Raw genomic sequence first — 22,416 nt, forward strand, 5'->3', positions numbered from 1 at the left:
TATTGACAACTTAATTCACGTTAAGAAGATCTTATGTGATGCATAATACATTAATTCAAACATTTTTTACAATTATTGTTGTGGTTGTTTTGAATCAAGCACAAAGCTGCACAATGGGGTATCTGTGTTCTGCCCACCACGGGTATCAAAACCCGGTTTTTAGCGTTTTAAGTCCGCAGACATACCGCTGAGCCACTGGGGGGGGGGGCATTTGTTTACGAACTTTCCAATCCAGAAAGTTCACACTACTGTGCAAACTTGACTTCACTTACAAATTGGTTTGTTTAGAATTTCGCACACACTTAATCGAGGATTATCTGCGCTAGCAGTCCCTAATTTAGCAGTGTAAGACTAGAGGGAAGGCAGCTAGTCATCATTGACAGATGTTTTGATTAACGAAAATATTACATCAAATGAATATCATATCATAAGATTCTTATCGGCCTGGCATGGCCAGGTGGTTAAGGTACGCGATTCCTAATCCGAGAGTAGCGGGTTCGAATCTCTGTCATACCAAGCATGCTCGCCCTCCCAGCCGTGGGGGCGTTATAATGTGACGGTCAATCCTACTTTTCGTTGGTAAAAGAGTAGCCCAAAAGTTGGCGGTGGGTGGTGATGACTAGCTGCCTTCCCTCTAGTCTTACACTGCTAAATTAGGGACGGCTAGCACAGATAGCCCTCGAGTAGCTTTGTGCGAAATTCCAAAACAACAACAACAGCCTTTATGAATAATGTGTTGTAACTATATATAAAGAATAAATGCATGCGAAGTAGCGTTATTTATTAAAAACAGAATGTTTTTTTTTTACTTGAAGCTTGTCCAGTTAGAAATTGAAAATTTATTTTGATAGTTACTGTTTATTTGCGAAGACAAGTGAAGCAATATAAACAAGTAGAACAACAATTTATGATAAAAGCCATATAAACTGCAGAAGTGTGGGTGAGGGGGTGAGATAAAATGTAAATCCGTCTGTGATTTTCAATCCAAAATTAAAAAGATTGTGGGTAGGGAGGTAGTTCCAGCTAACGTGGTTTTCATGATAAAATGTTCTTGTTATGATGTTCAATGCTATAATATATTAAGATAACATTTGTTTGTTTGTTTTGGAATTTCGCACAAAGCTACTCGAGGGCTATCTGTGCTAGCCGTCCCTAATTTAGCAGTGTAAGACTAGAGGGAAGGCAGCTAGTCATCACCACCCACCGCCAACTCTTGGGCTACTCTTTTACCAACGAATAGTGGGATTGACCGTAACATTATACACCCCCACGGCTGGAAGGGCGAGCATGTTTAGCGGGACGCGGGCGCGAACCCGAGACCCTCGGATTACGAGTCGCACGCCTAACGCGCTTGGCCATGCCAGGCCTTAAGATAACAATTAATAATAAGTTACAGAATTCGGTTTGTAACAATGTGGTATTTATCATAATTGTAATTATAGGATGTGTAAGTCTGTATGCATATCTTTAAAAACACTCCAAACATCTCCTCATTTCTCCTATTGTATGTACGTGCGTGAAATTGAGTACCAATGTCAGAAACTGGTGTTTTAAATTGAGTACAATCGTCAGAGACTGGTGTTTTAAATATGTTAGAATAATAAAATATACTTTACGATATTATTTCCCAATATTACAAACACAGGAGAAACAGATAGGTATTATCCTTTCACATGTACACGAAAATCTTCTCTAACAAGGAAAATATTGTGTTTGAGTTTCACAGAACCAGGTTATGTTTACATAAGAATATTTCTTAGGTTTAGTGACCCTGAAATACATTCTTCTCGAGACGTTTATAGAAACAAACTATTGAGTGATGTTCAAGTTGCTCATTTATTTCTATATATGTTGTACAGACACGTGATTCTAATTTTTGAAGGTGTTGTTTGAATGATTCAGAAGATGTTTAAAAGAAAAGATCAGGTACCATTGATCATATTTCATTTTGATTTAGTTACACTAGTGCAGGTATGAGATAGATGACGCTGTTAACGTATTTGTATCTGCGTGTTCAAGGTTTGTGAAGAAGTAGACCGAGTTCTTAATTTATACTGATTGAACTAACACTTTAAGCTGAAAAACAAACAACACTCATTTTGTTGTTGAGCTAAAGCTACAAAATAGGCTAAAAGTGCTCTTCTCAATGCAGATGCCCCGCATGGCCAGGTGGTTAAGGCACTCGACTCGTAGTCTGAGGGACGCGGGTTCGAATCCCCGTCACACCAAACATGCTCGCCCTTTCAGCCGTGGGAGCCTTATAATGTGACGGTTAATCCCACTATTCGTTGGTAAAAAGAGTTGCCCAAGAGTTGGCGGTGGGTGGTGATGACTAGCTGCCTTCCCTCTGGTCTTACACTGCTAAATTAGGGACGGCTAGCACAGATAGCCCTCGAGTAGCTTTGTGCGAAATTCCAAAACAAACAAACAAAGCACAGATGGCCCTCGCTTAGCTTTGCGCGAAATTAAAAAAAACCAAACCAAATTCACTGCAAATATCGAAGCCCGATTATTAGCGTTATAAACCCTAAAACCGAGTAAGGACAGGGGCTCAGATAATATGTGCCACTTGAAAGCATAAAATAAGGCTGTCGAAAATCTTGGAATAATAAATAATTTATATTAACCTAAGTCATAGTATTAGGTAAGTGTGATTTCCACAGATATGCCCATTTAGATTTTGAAGTGTAAGTTAAAATCAGGAAAAAATATGGAAATTTCATAGTGTTAATATGTTATGTTAACTGATTCTTAAACTCGCCCACTGGATAATTCAGTTCTTCACTTGATCGAAATGTTAACAAAACTCGGTGTTTAATATGCCCCGGTCAATGAGATGCTCTTGTTCAAGTCTTACGTGAATCAAGTACTGGTCCATCAAGACTCAGCATCAGATGTTACACTGCCTTTCCTTGAGTCTACCCATTTCAAGCAGTGATCTATGTGAAATGCTTAAGTAAGCAGCCAAGGTCTTCTTAGAGAGTGTTTTTAACCTTATTCACAAAACCTGTGGCTGTGAAAAAACAAGACATTTCCGATAATATGAGATAAAATACTAAAGGCATCAAGAAAATAAGGTAGGATTAGTACCAAGAATCCGTATACTTTGGACAAGTATTTGATCCCAATTCTTGCTTGGTAAAACAACAAGTTGTTGTAGGATAATCACCTGGCACCACCACAGAATTATTCGTAGCACTCTGTGGTTTCAGTAGCACATCTTTCCTCTTAAGGTGGTTCATGTCTGCCTCACAGTTCACCATTTCCATCATCTGGTACTCACTGTTCCTCCTCTTAAGGTGGTTCATGTCTGCCTCACAGTTCACCATTTCCATCATCTGGTACTCACTGTTCCTCCTCATAAGGTGGTTCATGTCTGCCTCACAGTTCACCATTTCCATCATCTGGTACTCACTGTTTCTCCTCATAAGGTGGTTCATGTCTGCCTCACAGTTCACCATTTCCATCATCTGGTACTCACTGTTCCTCCTCATAAGGTGGTTCATGTCTGCCTCACAGTTCACCATTTCCATCATCTGGTACTCACTGTTCCTCCTCATAAGGTGGTTCATGTCTGCCTCACAGTTCACCATTTCCATCATCTGGTACTCACTGTTCCTCTTCCTAGAGAAAGACTTTTGACTGACAGATTTCATCCATCATCAGAACATCTAGTTTCCTTTGACTAATAACAAGTAACGATGGTCACAGTTGGATTATCTGAATTAGAGATAGCCTGGTTATTTTAAAGATACCTTCCAATATGTCCTTTGGACCTCCAGCCCATAAATCACTTAACTAACCCTCAATAATTTGTATCTGTTTAGCAGCTTTGAATGTTCTAGGATGCTGGCCTCATTTCTGAGCTTGTAGCTATATGGAAGTTGTAGAAATATTCACTTACATCATTTGAGAAGGGTCTTTTCCAGTAGAGGGCTTCTTTAAAATCTGATTACACTCTTCTCAATCTACTTCACCAATTCAAAGATCCTTCACCTGGAAAATGCCATAGAGTTTTATCGATCCTTGTTAAACACTAAAGTTCAGACAAACACAAAAAATTGACATTAACAAGTCACACGTTTACAGTACCAGACTTTCTCCATCTGCCTTATCTTGTAGTATCCTTAGGTCCAACTACAGCAAATCATACGGTTACAGATCCAGACTTTCTCAGTCTGCCTTACTCTATACTATCCTTAGGTCCAACTACAACAAATCATATGGTTACTTACAGTGCATGAATTTCACCATCTGCTGTACCCTGTAGGTTACTTAAGTTCAACAATAAAAAATCATATGTTTACAGTACCAAACGTTCTACATCTGCCTTATCCTGTAGTATCCTTCGGTCCAACTACAACAAATTACATGGTTACAGTACTAGACTTTATCCTGGCGCATTCTTAGGTTCAACACTAAAAAATCATATGTTTTTTTTGTTGTTGTTGTTTTTTTTTTTTGGGGGGTAATGCAGGTGAAAGTAACACTATAAATAGGTAGGATTTAAGCATTAAAAATATCCAATTAAAACTAAAACAAATTATTATACAGAATTGCGGAAAAAAACACTAAAAACAATGTTAAACATGGTAAAAATCGATGACTGCTCAAGACGTTGGATGGAACTTCTACTAGAGATTTTATTCAGAAATTATAAACAAGAAGATAAAAATTCTCGTGACGAAGAGAGGATATGACATTATTTATACAGAAACAATAACGTCATCTTTCTCAGTGTGCAGATGTTACACACGTCATAGGTTGTCCCATGTGAAAATAGGAGAAACATTTCTAAACTCAAGCAAAGTAATGTTAGAACCGAAAATGTATCTACGTCAATACTGTTTACTAGAAACTTCAAAAGTGCTTAAGTGGGACATTCATCTTTCCTCTATGCCAGTAGTACACGAAATAAGGTAATTACTGTACGATAATGTGACTGTTGAACCCTAAAAAGAGGGCCTACCCGGAAAAGATTGACACAAGCGGTGTCGGTTATCATTAGAACTGACATTTTGTACTTTACAACAACATAAAATATTCAAAAATATGTTTTGGAAAAAATGTTTTTATAATATGTATATTAGCTGCAGTTACTGTTTAACGTGTTCCTTACACCAACTGAAAAACAAAAGCAGCGTTTGGTCTGATGGTTAGGATATCCAAAACCCGGCTCCAAACATGCTTACCCTATCAACAAGGAGAGTGTTATAATGGGATAGCAAATCCCATCATTCGTTGGTAAAGAGTAGCCCAGGAGATGGCGGTGGATGATGCTGGCCAGCTACCCTCCCTGTGGTTGGCGAATAACAATTACGACAACAACTGAAACGCAAGTATCTTTGCCATAAACAAGTAAACAAATTAGTATGAGTCTAAAATCACGCATTGTGTTGAAATAACAATAATAAATTACATTTCTCTGAGGAAATGTCAACTTCACGTTTGGAAATGTAAAGAAAATTAAAGAGAAACAAAGTGTAGAAGAAAGAGACTTCAAGCAGAAGTGAATTATTTTCTTTTTCGTAACTCCATAGAAATAAAGAAGTATTTTGAGAAGTAATGTATGCAAATACTTTCTGTTTTAAAACCTGATACTTGTTCTTCGCATTTAATTGGAATAAAATAATACTATTAAAAGGGTTATGTGTCAGCTGAATGTATGTTAAATACTCATTTAGTAAAGATAGAAAATACCATTATATTAAGTTCATATTTTAGTGTTATAACTGAGAGTATAGGCCACTCAATAGTAAAATATGGGGAAAAATCAGTCTACATAAGAAACATTGTGGTTCAATAAACTAGATACACCTAATCCCAAAATTTGCTCGAGTTGCTTTATCGAGAAGATGATCAATGGCGTATACGCACCAAGTAATTAGTCAAAACCAAATCTTCAGGATGAATTTACAATCGCCTTTTAGTCTATTGAGTTAAGATTGGATTTTATCTTAACACTTTTCTATCTTCACTTGTGGAATCCTCCATACCCATCTCATATACCAAATTCCCAATATTCACGGTGTAATAAGGTTAAATAAGTAATTTATTGGCGGAAAAGGCAGTTCAGTGGTCCCAGGACAAAGCAAAAAAAGATAGGACTCCCTTTTTTTTTCAGAAGATAAGACCCCACTATGCCACAAGGGTGTTTCACTAAAATACAGATCTGAAGAAACTGAAAATTGAAACATTGAGTGTATAATTAAATTAAAACAACACTTTGTTGTTATAAGGCGGTTTATTTCCAGCATTGATATAATCACTGGTTTATTTGTTGTAGAACAAAGCCACATAGAACCATCTGCTGTGGCCCAGCATGACCAGATGGTTAAGGCGCTCTACTCGCAATCTGAGGGTCGAGGTTTCGAATACCCGTCACATCAAATATGCTCGCTGGAGGCGTTATTATGTTCGGTCAATCCCACATTTTTTTGATAAAAGAGTCGCCCAAGAGTTGGCGATGGATGGTGATGACTAGCTACCTTTTCTTTTGTGTTACACTGCTAAATTATGGAAGGCTATGGCAGGTAGCTCTCGTGTAGCTTTGTGCGAAATTCAAAAAACAAATAAACAAACTGTCTGCTCTATCCATTGCGGATAATTGAACCGCAGATTTTACTGTTGTAAGTCTATACACTTACCACTATCCAACTAGGGAACTATTGAGATACAGAAACTTTACAACAAATAGAAAGTTGCCTAAATAAAACTAATTTTAATCATATTCATCTCGTTATCTAAGTAATTGGAAAGTTATGAATAAGTCCTGGAAATTACTGCATAAATATAAATGTGTACTTACAAGGTTTTAAAACGAAAACTGCAAGAAGACAATTCATTAAATAGTTCTAGAAGAAGTGTTGAAATACAAAAGCAACCTACGAATAAGATAAAAGTTAAAACATTCATAATTCTCAAGAATAATAGTCTCTTTCAACTTGAAAATAATTGCTCAAAAATGAAGGTTTTGCTTATTTTAGAACATAGCCACATTACACCATATGCTGTTTTCACCACGGAGGAAAGTGTGTGTGTGATTTATTATAACAAAGAGACATCGGGCTATATGCTGCGTCCACCGAGGGTAATCGAACCCCTGATTTTAATATGTAGGTACGTAAACTTGCGACTGTCGCATCGGGATTTTAAAAAAATCAAAAGTTTTGTTTGTATGTTTTATAGTTAAGCACAAAGCTACACATTGTACTATTTTTGCTATACCCATCATGGATATCAAAATCCTTTATATCCCGTTGTAAGTCCGTAGACATATTGCTGTGCTGGAGAAAAATTGAGAAGTGTTTCTAGTTTTAAAAAAGAAAACCTCTATAGATCATACATTGAAGCGACAAAAGGAAATATGGAGGCGCCAATGTTTTAAAAAGTTTTATATTTCTTTATATCTAATTATTTAAGTTAGGATAGTGTGCCTTCGTTCTTAATCAATAAAAGTAGTTGTATTCTCAAAATAATTTAATCAAAAGTTAACTTTGAGTTATCAGTTCTTTCATTTCCGTAATGTCGCTGTTTCTTGCACTTCTCACCAGTTGGCGTCTCAACATTTTGGCATCGAATGCGCTCGATTTTGCGGAGTCATTGTGAGGAAGTTATATATCTTTTCTAGTACAAACTAAAGAAGAAGAATGGAAGAAATAGGAATTATCATTCCTGAAAAGGTAATTCATAAGCGTTACTTTGAAAAATGTAATAAATTATTATTATTGTTTATGCAATTTAATCTTGACAGATGACCAAGTATATTTCTTCAAAAATTGGTGACACTATATAGGAAAGACTAAATATTAAAATTAATATAAATTATATGTTACATTAGTTACTGCTCTCATTAGTATGAATATTATTAGCTACTTTTTATATTTTTGTAAATAAGACAACTATAACTCATAACTTTATAATTCAAAGTCATGTCGACAAATTGATTAAAGCATATTGATGTCACTCAGTTGTGTGATACACTTTTGTAAGGTCCCATATTTTAATCCAGCATTTGGAGCTGGAAATCGTATTTCAACTGCTAAGGCCTTTTACAGAGCATGATTCCGTGCATTTTGTGTTTGATCTCAGAGTTATCAGCTGTCAATGTTATCCAACAATGCTAGCTCGGAGACATTTGATGATAGAAGATAGTAAATACCAGGTACGGTATACTGGGATAATAAAAAACTAGACGTGTATTTTTGGAGGTACTAAAGTTTGTGCAAACTATGAAGACTGATAGAAGTACGTTTATTTTTCATTATAACTTCACTTTACATTTTGACTTTTCTAAGTCAGCTTGACTTTGTCGCATACATGTCTTGACTACAAATACAGGGTGTTCGAAAAGTCACTGTGCAGTTTTGTAATCATATTTTATTCAGTCTATTTCAAGCCAGCAACTGATAGTGGTGTTTAGAAACAAAATAAGAAGGATCCAGGCCTGTATTGATGCCAATGGGGGTCACTTTCAACATTGTTCATAATTGTCATTCATATTTACCTCCTGTATTCTATATTGAAACATGTCTGTTAAGTATATAAGTGCACAGTGACTTTCTGAACACTCTCTACTTTGTAACAGGGTTTTTGTGTACAACAAACTTGCACATTTTATTTAGAGTAAATGTTTGTCCAGTTAATTTTTGGAACAACATGGGACCTCATGGCTGTCTCCTCCTTTAAACAAAATTAAAATAAGTTTTAAAACTAGCCCTAATCATTCATATACACATCAAGCATTTTCTAAATTTCACTTCTCTACAACAATGTGTTGGCAACATTTGGAGTATTGTGATCAGTCTTGGACTCCTTACCTATAGGGCCCAGCATGGCCAGGTGGGTAAAGGCGTTCGACTCATAATCTGAGGGTCGCAGATTCGAATCCTCATTGCACCAAACATGCTTGCACTTTCAGCTTTGGGTACATCATAATGTGATGGTCAATCCCACTATTCTTTGGTAAAAGAGTAGTCCAAGAGTTGGTTCAGAGTTCAAAACAAATAAACCTTACCTATAGGAATGACATTTGGATTATTGGAAAGGATTCAGAGAAAGGTCATGAAAATAGTACCTGGGATGGAGGAATTGTCATAAGAGAAAAGGCTGAAATCTGTCAAATTATTTTCTCTTAAAAATGTGTCGAGAATCAACCTGTACTAAGTGTAAACTGTCACAAAAAAAATTTCAGTTGACAAAGTTATTCAGCCTGTTTATATTAGCACATATTATTTCATTAGAAATACTATTCCTTATTTTTATGACTAATATAGAAATATTTTGGATTTCAAATTTTCATCTTTTTAATTCCACAATTCAAACAGACCATATTATCAAAGCCCCATACAAACTTTAAAACCTAGTGAAGTCAAGTGTACTTCACTTTTAAGCACTATATAAAGCAAGTAAACTTTATAATCTTGTATTTGTAATTGTAACTTTTTAAAATTTCTTTCTTTAGCACTGTTATTACTAGGACACACATGTGAAGATATTTCAATCTGTAGCTTCATTAGCTTCTAAGTGTTGTTTAAAGTTCACTGAGAAACTTAATAGTAAAGTAAACCTTATTACTTTACCCATTTTCTAATAGCAAGAAGAAAATTTTGCCACAGAACCCCGTGTTACAAGCAGCTGTACTCTTTCTGTGACTGATGCAGTGGATTTGGAAGATTTATATACCAAGTACAAGGTAATTTGAACTATAAATTTGTTATAGGTTAAACTTAAGTGGTGGGAATTATTTACTTGTTTTAGAAAAAACTATAAAGAATTACATTAAGTACTTTAACTTTGTAACAATTACAAACTAATTTGGTCTTTAGTAAGATTACACAAAAATGTAAGGATGAAAATAAACATTATTCTATTCAAAATAACAATAGGAATAGTAACTGTAAAAAACTAAACACTTTGTAATATAAATATTGTAAAAAAAGCAAAAAAAATATTTCCTCAAACAATGTCACTGAACAGTTAATATTCCCAACTTTATAAAAGTGAAGCTATCCAAAAACCTAAACCAGTTTTTCAGGTATTATTATCCAAAACATGCAATGAAAATTTCTAACATAAACAAAAAGTATCTGATAATGACATTAGCTTATTGAAATGTCATACATTTGTAGTTTGTTTCACTACCAGTTCAAGCTCTCTTCAAACTGTTTTCTGAAACATCAATAAATTTGAGACCTTAATAATTCTAAACTTTTGGTAAATTCTCAAACAACTTCAATCTTCATAGAAAAAGTTTGCAAATCTTACTGCATTTAAATTAAGCTAGCTAAATATTGTAAAGATAATTATATTATTAATGGTAAACCACTATGCAACTGGTTAGTCAATTGTTGAATAGTAATAAAAACTGATCTTTTGTTTTAAAAAGCATAAAAGCTCAGAAGCTAGCATAAGTACAGCTTTTCTCATACTGAAGATAGGAGGATAAATTGTTTTATTCAACAAAATATTTTAAACTTGGTTTACTTGGAAAGAGTGGTTATTGTTTATTATCATAGTGTGAAAAAAAAGCACACAAGGTTTGTTTTTACTTGGTACAGTGTAACTAAAACCATTAAATAAAGATTAATATGTTGTAGTTTAAAGTATCTGTTTTATATATATGTTTTCAGATAATTATGTTTATATACAACATTCTTTAATTTTCTGTGTTAGAAACTTCAACGACAGCTCGAGTTTTTAGAAGTGCAAGAAGAATATATAAAAGATGAACAGAAAAACCTGAAGAAAGAATATCTTCATGCTCAGGAAGAAGTAAAAAGGATTCAGAGTGTACCTTTAGTTATTGGACAGTTTCTTGAAGCGGTTGATCAGAATACAGGAATAGTCGGTTCTACAACAGGTCTGAACTTCAGTTTTTTTCATGCACTTTAGCCTTCAGATGAAACAGATTATTCATACTGTTCTCTTTATTTAGCCTCATTTCTGTGGAGAAAAAAATTAGTTTTTGAGGACTATATTTTAAAATGTTTTGTTTCTGGTGTTTTTTGACAACTATTGATTCTTAGAAGTTTGGTGTAGTTCTAGTCAGGTGTCTGATAAATCTACTTGTAGCTAACAAGCCCATTTCAAGAATGGCATAGTTAGTTTACAAACTTTACAAATCTGTGTGTTGAGTGAGTTGTATTCCAAGTATATGACTTGTTGTTTTCTTATTTCTCAGTGTATTTTTGTCACATAGTTCAAACTTGTTTTATGTTGAACTAAGCCCAATAACAATTATTCCTTCCAGATTGTGTGGGAATTTGTGAGCTTCTAACTTTCTACATCATATGTTTGCACATGTTGGTAGTGCCTTAAAGAGTAATGTTATGTCTTTGAGCTGTAATGTTTATAGTATATACAGCTGGGTTAAATTAACATTGGGTAAGAACATATAACTGGTAAGAAAGCCATACAGCCTACTACTTGCCACTTTTTTCATATAGTTATTTGTGTCTGTTAGTTAATTGTTCATGGTGGTGGATGATTTGCTGTAACAATACATTGTATTGCATTGTTTTATCTAATGTTATTTTATCAGCTGTACACGACATCAGTTTTGATTCTAGGATCCAGCTACTATGTTTGAACATTGTAATCAGTATTCCAGGACTATAATAGTTTTTATTATACTGGTCTGATGTCATGAAATAGAATGAAAATTTCAACCAGTATTTTTGTTTTACTGATCTAATACTTTATCTACCATTATATTGTCGTATTTCTTTATTAGCCAAAATATATATGTGATGAAGTTGTCACAATGCGTAAAAATTCCAGCATAAATTATTTTGTTTTTGAATTAGTACAAAGAAGTTTTGTATCATAGGCAGAAATTTATGCATAAATGTACATGATATTCCATGTGTGCCTTTAAAAGTCTGAGTTTATTTGATTCATTAATTTGCCCTATTAGAAATATGAACATTTCCTGCTTTAGAATGTCCTTGAATATACCAGAGAGCATGCAGACCTCTTTGACCTCCTTCATGACCTCAGTCCCAGGACCATCCAAAAGTTTCACTTGATGTTCTTATCCTCAAGTACAGAGTAGCTGAAACTTTGTTTCTTTTCTGATGTCAAGTGTACTGATCATTTAGCTGTTAACAGAATCATGCATGTTTTAGGGATGCCAGGATTGTTTTGGTTGTGAGTGCATTTGTCGTTTTATATGGAACAGTGTAGGTTTTGTGTTGCAACAAACCAAACAAAGTCTGTACCATTTCTTGTCAAACATTTATGTAAATTATAAACACCCATGCTCCAGAGAACTGAGGACTTTTTCACAAAGTTGAAAATATGAGTTCACCATACTAAATAAGTATTTTTCTAAACCAAGTACACTGTTAAGTAATACTGAAATGAGTATTTCAAAGACAAATTTACAGTATTTTATCTGAATTTGTTAATAGTACTTACAATAATAGATAGCAATCATTATCTGTTGTAAGTTTACCAGTTAAAGTAGTTTTTGTACAATATACATTGGATGTATGTTCAAATAAATATTGCAAACCAAACTTTTGAAACTATTACTTGAAGTTGTGATAGAAAAGCAAACAATACAAAATGTTGGGAAGTTTCTCAGTTTTTATAACAAACTAGTGTGAGGCATCAGCTTCCATATTTTATGCTTTTGTATGAAACATCTTTTATGTTACTCTAGAAACATCCAGAAACTTTTGATGTAGTTAGTTATTACTGTTATTTAATGGTGTTGAATGGTTTGCTGTTACAATATGGTGCATTATCTAGTGTTATATTACCAGCTGTGCATGACATTGGTTTTAATTCCAGGATCCAACTACTATGTTCGAATTCTGTCCACAATTGACAGAGAACTTCTTAAGCCAAGTTCCAGTGTAGCTCTTCACAAACATAGCAATGCTTTGGTTGATGTTTTACCACCAGAAGCTGATAGTAGCATAGCCATGCTGCGTCCAGGTAACAAAAATATATTGTTTTACTGGTTAGAATCTTAGTAAACTTTGTTTCACTTAACCTCCTTGAATAATGAACTTTGGTATATAAAATAAAAGTGAATATATTTTTTAAAAAAACAAGATATGGAGCAAGTTATTAACAAGTAGTTTTTGGTGTGCTTTAATATTTAAATGTTTGTTCAGATTGTAGGATTTCCCATTACAAGGCTGAACTTGGATTGTTATGAAATGAACTTTTTATAATGTTTTCAAATGGATTTATTTTGCATCTAGTATTTATTGAAATTTCTAATTTCAAACTGTATGTTTCATTAGAATATTTACATATGTATGATTTAATACAGAAAGTAACAGTATGTTTATTTAAATTGCTTTCAGGTTAATTTTATAGCACTTTCACTATTTTCTATGTGTCATTGTTTCAGATGAGAAACCTGACGTGTGCTACTCGGATATCGGGGGTTTGGATATACAGAAACAAGAGATCAGAGAAGCTGTGGAACTCCCTCTTACCCACTTTGAACTCTACAAACAAATTGGAATTGACCCTCCTCGTGGGGTTCTCATGTATGGTCCCCCTGGTTGTGGAAAGACAATGTTGGCAAAGGCTGTAGCACATCATACTACAGGTTAATGAGCTGTAATTTGATAATATAATCAGAAGAGTTTATGGTCACTAGTGCCCATGTTTATGGTTTCCTTTACCTGTGAAAACACTGGTCAAGTATGGTCTAGTGTTAGTGTGCCATACTGTGAATTCAAGGGTCCATGGTTTGGGTTCTGCTACTGTACAAATCATGTATGAGGACATGTTTTCTTTCAAGTGGAATGATGATTTTTAAATCTGAAAGATAATTTTAAACAGTCATCAATAAATATTTTTAATAACTGAGTTTTAGGAGAGAAATGGAAAGTTTATTAAATAAGTTCCAAACCAATAAAGAAAAGATACATTTATGAAACAGAATAAATCCAGTTTATAACTTGCAAAAAGTTTTATAATCTATGGAATGATGTGTCTTAAGATCTGTTCATTTTGAATGCTTTAAGAAATGTTAGCAAAACTTAAAACATTGTATTAAAATAATCAGTACCATTTGATTTTTCCATTTATGAAATATAATGCTCAGTTTCTTTATTTCTCAGCTGCTTTTATAAGAGTTGTTGGATCTGAATTTGTTCAGAAATACCTTGGTGAAGGTCCAAGGATGGTGAGAGATGTTTTTCGACTAGCCAAGGAAAACGCTCCTGCAATTATTTTCATTGATGAAATTGATGCAATTGCAACAAAACGTTTTGATGCTCAGACTGGAGGTGTGTGTTCTTATCCTTATCTGTGTTTTTGTTTTATTATTCTGTCTGTTTACTCTGAAACTGGCTTGGTCAGTTGGACTGACCACATGACCTCTTTATGGTTTTGATACTGCTAATTTTTAATATAGTGTGTATATCTTCACAAAATTTGCTAGTTTTTCAGTAAACATTTAAAAATATAACACATACAAAAAAGCAAACATATTTTAGTGACATATTTTTAATAAACTAAAAAAAAAGTGTCCATGAATATTCCAAGTATTCTTTTTGACCAGTCTGTGTGCAAAGTGGTCTTCATGTTAAAATGAAAAATATTTTTCTTCATCACAAAAATCACTTGCATAATCTCCAAAAACCAACCTAAATGCATTTGAAATGTTTGCATTTGTTTTAAAAACTACATTTTTTTGTTATGTTCTCTTCCCTAACTCTCCATGAGATTGGTCAATCTGACTGACCTGATAACTACAAAAAAAAAGAAACTGAAATGAATCTAAATTGCCTTTTTTTTCTTTCAAGAATGACCTCAGATCGTGAAACTATCAGGTCATCCCTTGAGTGACATCCAATTTTAGGTTTAGAAAAAGAGAAAGGATTTCAAACATTTTTAATTTTATTTAATCAGTAATTTATGTTTCATTATTATTAATTACTTCCTACCAATGATTCACAAGCTTCTGAATGCCACTTTTATAAAATTCTTGGGATTTAGAGGAAAAGAATGTAGAGAGGGTAGTTTTGACATCTTCAGGTGTTCCAAGCTCTTTTCCGTCAAGGTAGTTCTGCAAACTATGGAATAGATGATAATAAGATGGGGCAAAGTCTGGAGAATGAGGAGGATGTGGAAGTTTTTCCCAAATTAGCTCTTCAATCTTTGCAGATGTAATCCTTGCTGTATAGGGCAATGCATTATCCTGGTGTAACACAACACCTTTACAATTGATCAAAGCAGGCCTCTTTTCTTTCAGTGCAACATTCAAGCACTCTAACTGATGACAATAGAAGTCTGGTGTAATTGTTACATTGAGTGGCAGCAACTCGAAGTGGATCACACCAGCAATATCCCACCAAACACTTAACAAGACTTTCTTAGGGTGGAGGTCCATTTTGGGTTGTACTTTAGCCAAGTTACCCGCACTGAGCCATTGTCTGCAGTGGGTAACATTTTTATAGCATATCCATTTTTCATCTCCAGTCATGTTATGCCAAAAAGGTGAGCTGCATTCACAAGAGTTCAGAGAAGTGCAAATGTCTGCTCTTGTGCAAATGTTGGCTTCTGTCAAATCATGGGGGACCCATTTTCCAAGTTTTGACATCTCTCCAAGCTGTTGCAGATGACAATGAACTGTTGAATGGGTTTAATTAAGCTTCTGTGCTAATTTTTCAACTGTTACAGCACAATCTTCATCAAGTGTAGCTAGCAGCAAGTCATCATTAAACTCAACAGGATGACCTGAATGTAGTGTATCACTTAAGCTGTAGTCACCTGATCTGAACTTCTGAAACCACTTTGACGTTTTCTTTCATTAAGAGACTCTGCACCATAAACAACTTGAATGTTTCATGTAGTTTCTACTGCACTGTTGCCTTTTTTTAAACTTATAAAGCATTATATGTCTAATGTGCTCCTCAGACACATCCATCTTCATAAAGGTTTATCTGATTAATGATCTGTAAAAGTGGAGTTGGGTTAGTTTCTTTTATTTGTCTTAACATTTTTATACATATTTTAATCATTAAAGCCTTCATCAAAGACAGAAATGATGATGCACTTTCTGTATTAAATGTTTGGACATTACCCATGGTATGACCTGATACATTCATTTATATATAGTAGCTTTAAACTCATAACAGTACACATCAATTTATACTTTAATATTGTTTTATTGACCTTTGAATTATGTCTAACTATGATTCTTGCCATTATAAGTTGTAAAAAATTTTGCAAATTTGAATTTTGTTTTGTTATTCACCACAAGTTGCTTATTTGCATGCCTCCTGAAATATATTTTTATTCTATTTATTTTATCCAATCTAACATTAACAAACTTAAAGAAATCTGTTTTTACATTGTAGTTACTTTGGAATAATAAAATAAGGATACACATTATTATTAGCTAAGATTTTACACTATGTTAATTGGTATAAGATAAACACATAGTAGCTCACTAAAATTTTAAACCTAAGTTACTCAAACTTTGTGATATGCACAGTAAGTAAATAAGTTGTATAAATGAAAGTTTTATCAGGATGGATCATGTTTTAACTCTTAAACAGCAGTTATCAATTGATGCTGCTATCTACAACATTGACTGTTTAATGGTTAGTAACTAATTTATTTCTGCTGTCTGTAATTTCATGTAATATAGTTTGCTTAAATTTTTAACTTTCTGATACTTCATTTATCAATCATAAGCACTTTCTAATTTTTCATTTTTATTAAATAGACACAGTTTTGATTTAAATAGAAAAGCAAGTGAATGTTTTTTTTTGTCATATCTTCTTTAAAATCAAGGTACAAAGAATCCAAAAATCTTGCTTTTAAGGTTACATTTTTTTAACATTTTTATAAAGAAATGGAAACTGAAACCAGGAAAAAGTCAAACATATAACTTAGCTAACTGAACAGGTGCTTTAACTGATAAAGTTATGATGCTTAATGTCAGTGTTAGGTATTGCTAGGAATCGTGTGTGTGCGACTTTTAATTTATGAAGTTGGTGACGGCTAGAATACGTTGCCAATAGATCATGTTGAAGATAACAGCAATCAGTTTCTACAAAGGATAATGTTCTTTTTTTAAACATGCTCACTGTGCACTTACAGAAAAAAATAACAATAAAAACAGGTGAATGCAAAATAAATTAAATTTATATCATCTTGCTGGTCATGAGGTTGGCCAACTGAAATTGTACAAAGTATGAAGCACTAACTGGATCATGTAAGTGGATTGTTTTACACAGCATGTTACTTGTAGATTTGTTGAAGGATATTCAAGACCATTTTATAAACTTAGTCCCAGAAACAAATGTGAAATACTAAAATTTAGACAGGCAGTGATACAAAAACTTGAAAGTGAGGATAAGCAAAAGGACTTGTCATTTTGAACACAAACAAGAATTATCACAGCAAAGTTATCTTAAATATTGTAAAAGTTAATTTATCCTTTATACATGCTAGAGGAAAAAGGAAGGTGTGTGTCTAACTTGGGGGGGACCTCTTATGGTCACAAACTTGATGTCTAGCAAAAAAGAGCCATTTAAAGTAGCAATAAATATTCAGTTTTAGTTCTTTCAGTTCCCTTGAATGTGTGTTACTTTACATGGCAATTCTTTTGTATTTCTGTCACAAGATGTTCATTTAACAACTCTTATCTTGAGCTGTTTGTTGTATGATACCTGTGGTTTTTTACTTTGAGCTTTTTATTTCAACAGGAGTGCTTGGGGATATTGACAAATTCCATCACCTAACACAAGTTGATAATATTTAAGAAAAGTGAACTTTGGTTATTATCCTATTCAACATGAGATTTTTGTTTGTTATCACATCACAAATGTCTTGAAATTGAGATAATTTGAAAAGGTATGACAATTTAAGTTTGGACAAAGATTAAAGGTGAAAATGGCAAATTGATAAAATTATCAAGGTGAAGTGAAGGTTTGAAGACTTCATTGGTAACAAATAAACAGCAGCCCCTTAGCAGGGACACAGATACCTATAAATCCAATGCTGTAGAATTAAATGAGGGAATGGGAGTACCCTAAGAAAACCCACTTTAACAAGACCGATATTGAACCCTTGTCTTTTACCTTGAGCTGTTCCAACATTTGTGTCAAAAATAACATCAACTGTGTGAATGTTCTTTTAGTTCTTTCTTGATATCCATTCATAACTTCTTAACATTTATAAACTTGGCTGCTGGGAACTACAACTTTTCTGATGCACCTTTCATATGTTCCTCTCTGAAAAATCACAAAGGCTTCTAAACAAGGTTCCTATTGTGTTTATCACAAAAAGATGTAAAAGTGCTTGTTTTAGTCATAATAAACCCTCATAATATTTATCCTTAACGTTTTTCAGTTTTACATGTTATTGTTAATAACAGTGAATATAAAGCCAGTACCAAATATCAGGTTTTCTATTACAGTAACTTAAGTAATATATATGGTCTTCAATATAACTACTAAAACTGTTGATTTATTTTATATTCTATAATGGCACTACCATTACATTCAAAAGATGAGACTTCATACAAACTTTTTGTAATATTTTTATAACCAGCTGACAGAGAAGTACAGCGGATTCTTCTTGAACTGCTTAACCAGATGGACGGCTTTGATCAAACAACAAATGTGAAGGTAAGTAGACAATGTTCATGCTTGCATAGAGACTAAAACTATATTAACTGTTTGTTTTTTATTTATTTAACTATGACATAATACTTATGTTTTAAATATCTTATTTGAAGCCTTAGATTAATAAAACAAGTTAAATTATTTTACCGATTAATATTTTGATTTCACTGATTAAAGCTCATCTTAAGTACTTGGTTAGTACAATGTCTGATTTGGCCAACTGCCACCATTTAACATTTGCAATGTCGGTTGATGATACTGGTGGCCAAGTACTCCATTTCTGCATGAGATGACATTAAATTATAATTTTTCAGTCAGTGAGGTTATATAAGCAGAATAGAGCATTACAAAGGATTTCTAATGATGAATATGTTTAAACCCAGACAGCCAGTAAATAAGTATGCACCCACCGTAGCATTATACCATTTCATTATACAATAATGTTAAGTATCTGATAGATCAGCCATGTTTAACCTGTTGACTGCCAAGTATTTCAACTGCTACAATACAACTCTAATGCTTCTTCATTTTGTAACTTTTTTCGTGATCCATTTTGGATCGAAAGTGAAACAATTTGTAAGTAGGTCAAATGCATATATAGTGCTGACATCTATCGTTGAAGTTAGGTATTATTGAGAACAAATTAACTCGTCCATGGCACTGTTACTGATTGGCTTGGACGAGTTATCTTGTCTACAGCACTGAACAGGTTAAAGCAGAAGCACAGTTACACATTGTGTTTACAAGATATCAAACCTTGGCTCCTGGGATTGCCTAGAGGGAAGCTTAATTCCACGTAGAACTTTTCATGTACTTGCCGTGCAACAGTTGGTATAATTGCAGAAATTGTTGACTGTTGCAAATGGAACTGCAATGTCACCATGCTGACTATAGATATTAGTATTGCAAGTGACCTTATGACTTCTCACTAACCTCGACTTCCTTCCTGTTGTCCAAGAAGGAGATCTCAGGAAAACCCAGTTAATTTGTGGCATCTTTTATTTCATAACATAGTTGTTTGTACTGTATGATCTGCAAAGATATGCCTTTATTTATATTTCAGTGTACTTGAGATATGACATTATGGAGACACAACTGATTTGTATTATTGGAGGTTTCTGTATGTAGTGGTATGCTCTATATATGCAGTGATTATAGGTGAATTATTGTGATCTACCAAAGACATCAATGTATTAAAGCCAAATTTGTCTAATCTTTTATACCACAGGCAGTTGGTATCCAAAACTTATGTTCAATATGGTGTGAAGATTTAATCACATTTCATGTTAATAAAATCTATAGCATGCTACTCAACATATTTACCTAATACTGTCATTTACAAGATGTAGTTAAATATAAAGATTAAAAAGTTTTGTTGAAACTTTTTGTAAGTCTATTCTTAAAGACCATTATAGAAAAACACACATGTCTTTATAATATTTCTTTTTGTCACATCCTGTTACACAATAGAAATTTTAATCGTTTATTAAAGACCAATTATCTTTAACAGAATGCACGTAACATTTAGTTTTTAGCCACAGTTCTGTTATGAAACTTAAGTTCCAGATATCAAGTATATGTATTTAATTTAAACTAGAAAAAGAACATACAACATTCACTTCTTTCTTTCTTTTTTTTTCTTTTTAAGTTATTGTGAACCAGGTTATATTTGTTTGTGATTTCAACTTCTATTGGAAGGTGATAATGGCAACCAACAGAGCAGACACCCTTGACCCTGCATTGTTACGACCTGGCCGACTAGACAGAAAGATTGAGTTTCCCATGCCAGACCGGCGACAGAAGCGACTAATCTTTTCCACGGTCACTGCAAAAATGAACTTGAGTGAAGAAGTTGACCTGGAGGACTATGTAGCTCGTCCAGATAAGATCTCAGGAGCTGACATTAACGCTATCTGTCAGGAGGTTTGTCAATCAAAATTTCCCTGACACAATTGAATATGTGCATTCTACTAAATCAGTAGTGTGATATTTGGCTTTAAGTCCTCATTTTTTAAAATTTATTGTGACAAATATTTTCAGAGAGTCTCATCTGTGTTGTTTTGAAAAAAACATAGTAGTTGAAGTGCAATCAAAGATATGATTAGACACCTACCCAAAAGATAGTTTTGCAAATGAAGTGTTATTTTGGTATGCTTACCTAAAACAAGGAACATATTTAACAAATCATTCTGCTTTCAAGTTTTTACAAGCAGAATCTCTCTTGATCAAATATTTTTAGTTGCTGTACCAATTTAACAGTTATTTTCATGCATATAAGATTGATTAATCACATATTATCATTTACTTATTTCTTTCTACCTTTCCAGGCTGGTATGCATGCAGTAAGAGAAAACAGATATATTGTACTTGCCAAAGACTTTGAAAAAGGCTACAAAAACAACATCAAGAAAGACGAATCTGAACATGAATTTTACAAATAATTTTGCTGTTTTATCAGTGTAACATAATAGTATTAGTTTTACAATTATTTAAGTCTAACCTGTTATAATGAAACCTACGCTAAGTCTTTGATCAAGGTAAGTGTATTTATTACACAAATACACATAATTAAACAGCTGGAAAAGTTTAAGTGGACAAAAGCTTTTATAAACTGGAATTGTATATTTCTAGTTGAAAAAAATAATAAAACATTACAATCTTTTTATTGTTGTTTCAGTTTGCTTCCATAAACAGTATCAGCCATCCTTAAAAATTAATCATTACAACTATTGGGAACAAAGTATTAAATACAGTAAATCAGTATGTGGCCAGAGTTTAACTCTTTTTGCTTCTGATTATTAACATTTCATTTATACTTCATAAAAAAAACAAAAAACAACTTAGCACATTCAAGAAAAATTACATTTTTTATTATTTTTTATATCATTTAATTTTAATAAAGTAAGCTATTATACAGGGTTAGAGGTCAAAATTCAATTTCTGGGTATGTGAAAATTTTTTATCTTAATTCTTTGATATTTGTTGGGATCAGAACATTTAGAACAATATGGGTGCCAGTGGTACAATTTGAAACAAAGTTAACTGAAAGTACAGTATATTCTTGTCTTTATTATAATGTGCTATTGCTATTACATATTTTTTGGGGGATTGAGTTCCAAAATACTCTCATCATTGTGTTAACAAAATATACAGTACTTATCTGAACAAAACTGTTTCCAAAAATATGTAAATTACTCTTATTAGGAAGTGTATTCATAAGTCTATTTGAAAAGTAGTCTCAAATTTCTTTCAAACTATGGAAAATAAACATTGGGTGTTTGTAAACTGTTGGCTGTGTGGTGTGATGAATACACATTGTTATATGAAATACTGCTTAATATCTTAATATATAAATAGATATGAACTGTTTTAGGGTAAAGTCTGCCATATATGATGGTCTTAGTAGAAATCAAGGCGGAGATCTTTAAGTACTGTACTGATTCTTTAGGTTTGCCGAACTTGCAAGTAGGGCCCTGTGAAGCTTCAATATTTGACTTGATTCTGAGTTGGGATTGTTAGCTAAGTCTCAAATTTGATAATTTTAAACCTACGTTGCTTTTGGTAATCTTTAGAATTTAGCTTTTAATTCTGTCGATATACTGGAACCTGTTTCATTATATCTTCCGTTGTAAGAAACACTTTCATACTCATTACTAATTAAGTTTAGAAACCGTTTTCTATATGATTTACAATTTAATTCACCTTATATGCTCAATAATCTATATACCCCAGTTGATTTGGGGAAGAATTTGAACCAAAAAGGTTTTGTGATTTACAAGGCCCTACCAAAGAGATTTTTAGGTGG

The 22,416-nt window shown here is 33.3% G+C and overlaps 1 protein-coding gene across 1 annotated transcript; it reads left to right on the forward strand.

Annotated features, from left to right (window-relative positions):
• The first annotated feature begins 7,547 nt into the window (after positions 1–7,547).
• Positions 7,548–21,274, forward strand: LOC143233232 (26S proteasome regulatory subunit 6B). The gene is made up of 9 exons (XM_076469223.1): positions 7,548–7,682; positions 9,596–9,694; positions 10,675–10,861; positions 12,799–12,945; positions 13,370–13,573; positions 14,091–14,258; positions 18,538–18,614; positions 20,310–20,534; positions 20,939–21,274. The coding sequence occupies exons 1-9, from the start codon at positions 7,650–7,652 to the stop codon at positions 21,050–21,052; spliced, it is 1,254 nt and encodes a 417-aa protein (XP_076325338.1). The 5' UTR covers positions 7,548–7,649; the 3' UTR covers positions 21,053–21,274.
• Positions 21,275–22,416: the final 1,142 nt, after the last annotated feature.

The sequence above is a fragment of the Tachypleus tridentatus genome, chromosome 12 (assembly GCF_004210375.1).
Source record: "Tachypleus tridentatus isolate NWPU-2018 chromosome 12, ASM421037v1, whole genome shotgun sequence".
Lineage (NCBI taxonomy): Eukaryota > Metazoa > Arthropoda > Merostomata > Xiphosura > Limulidae > Tachypleus > Tachypleus tridentatus.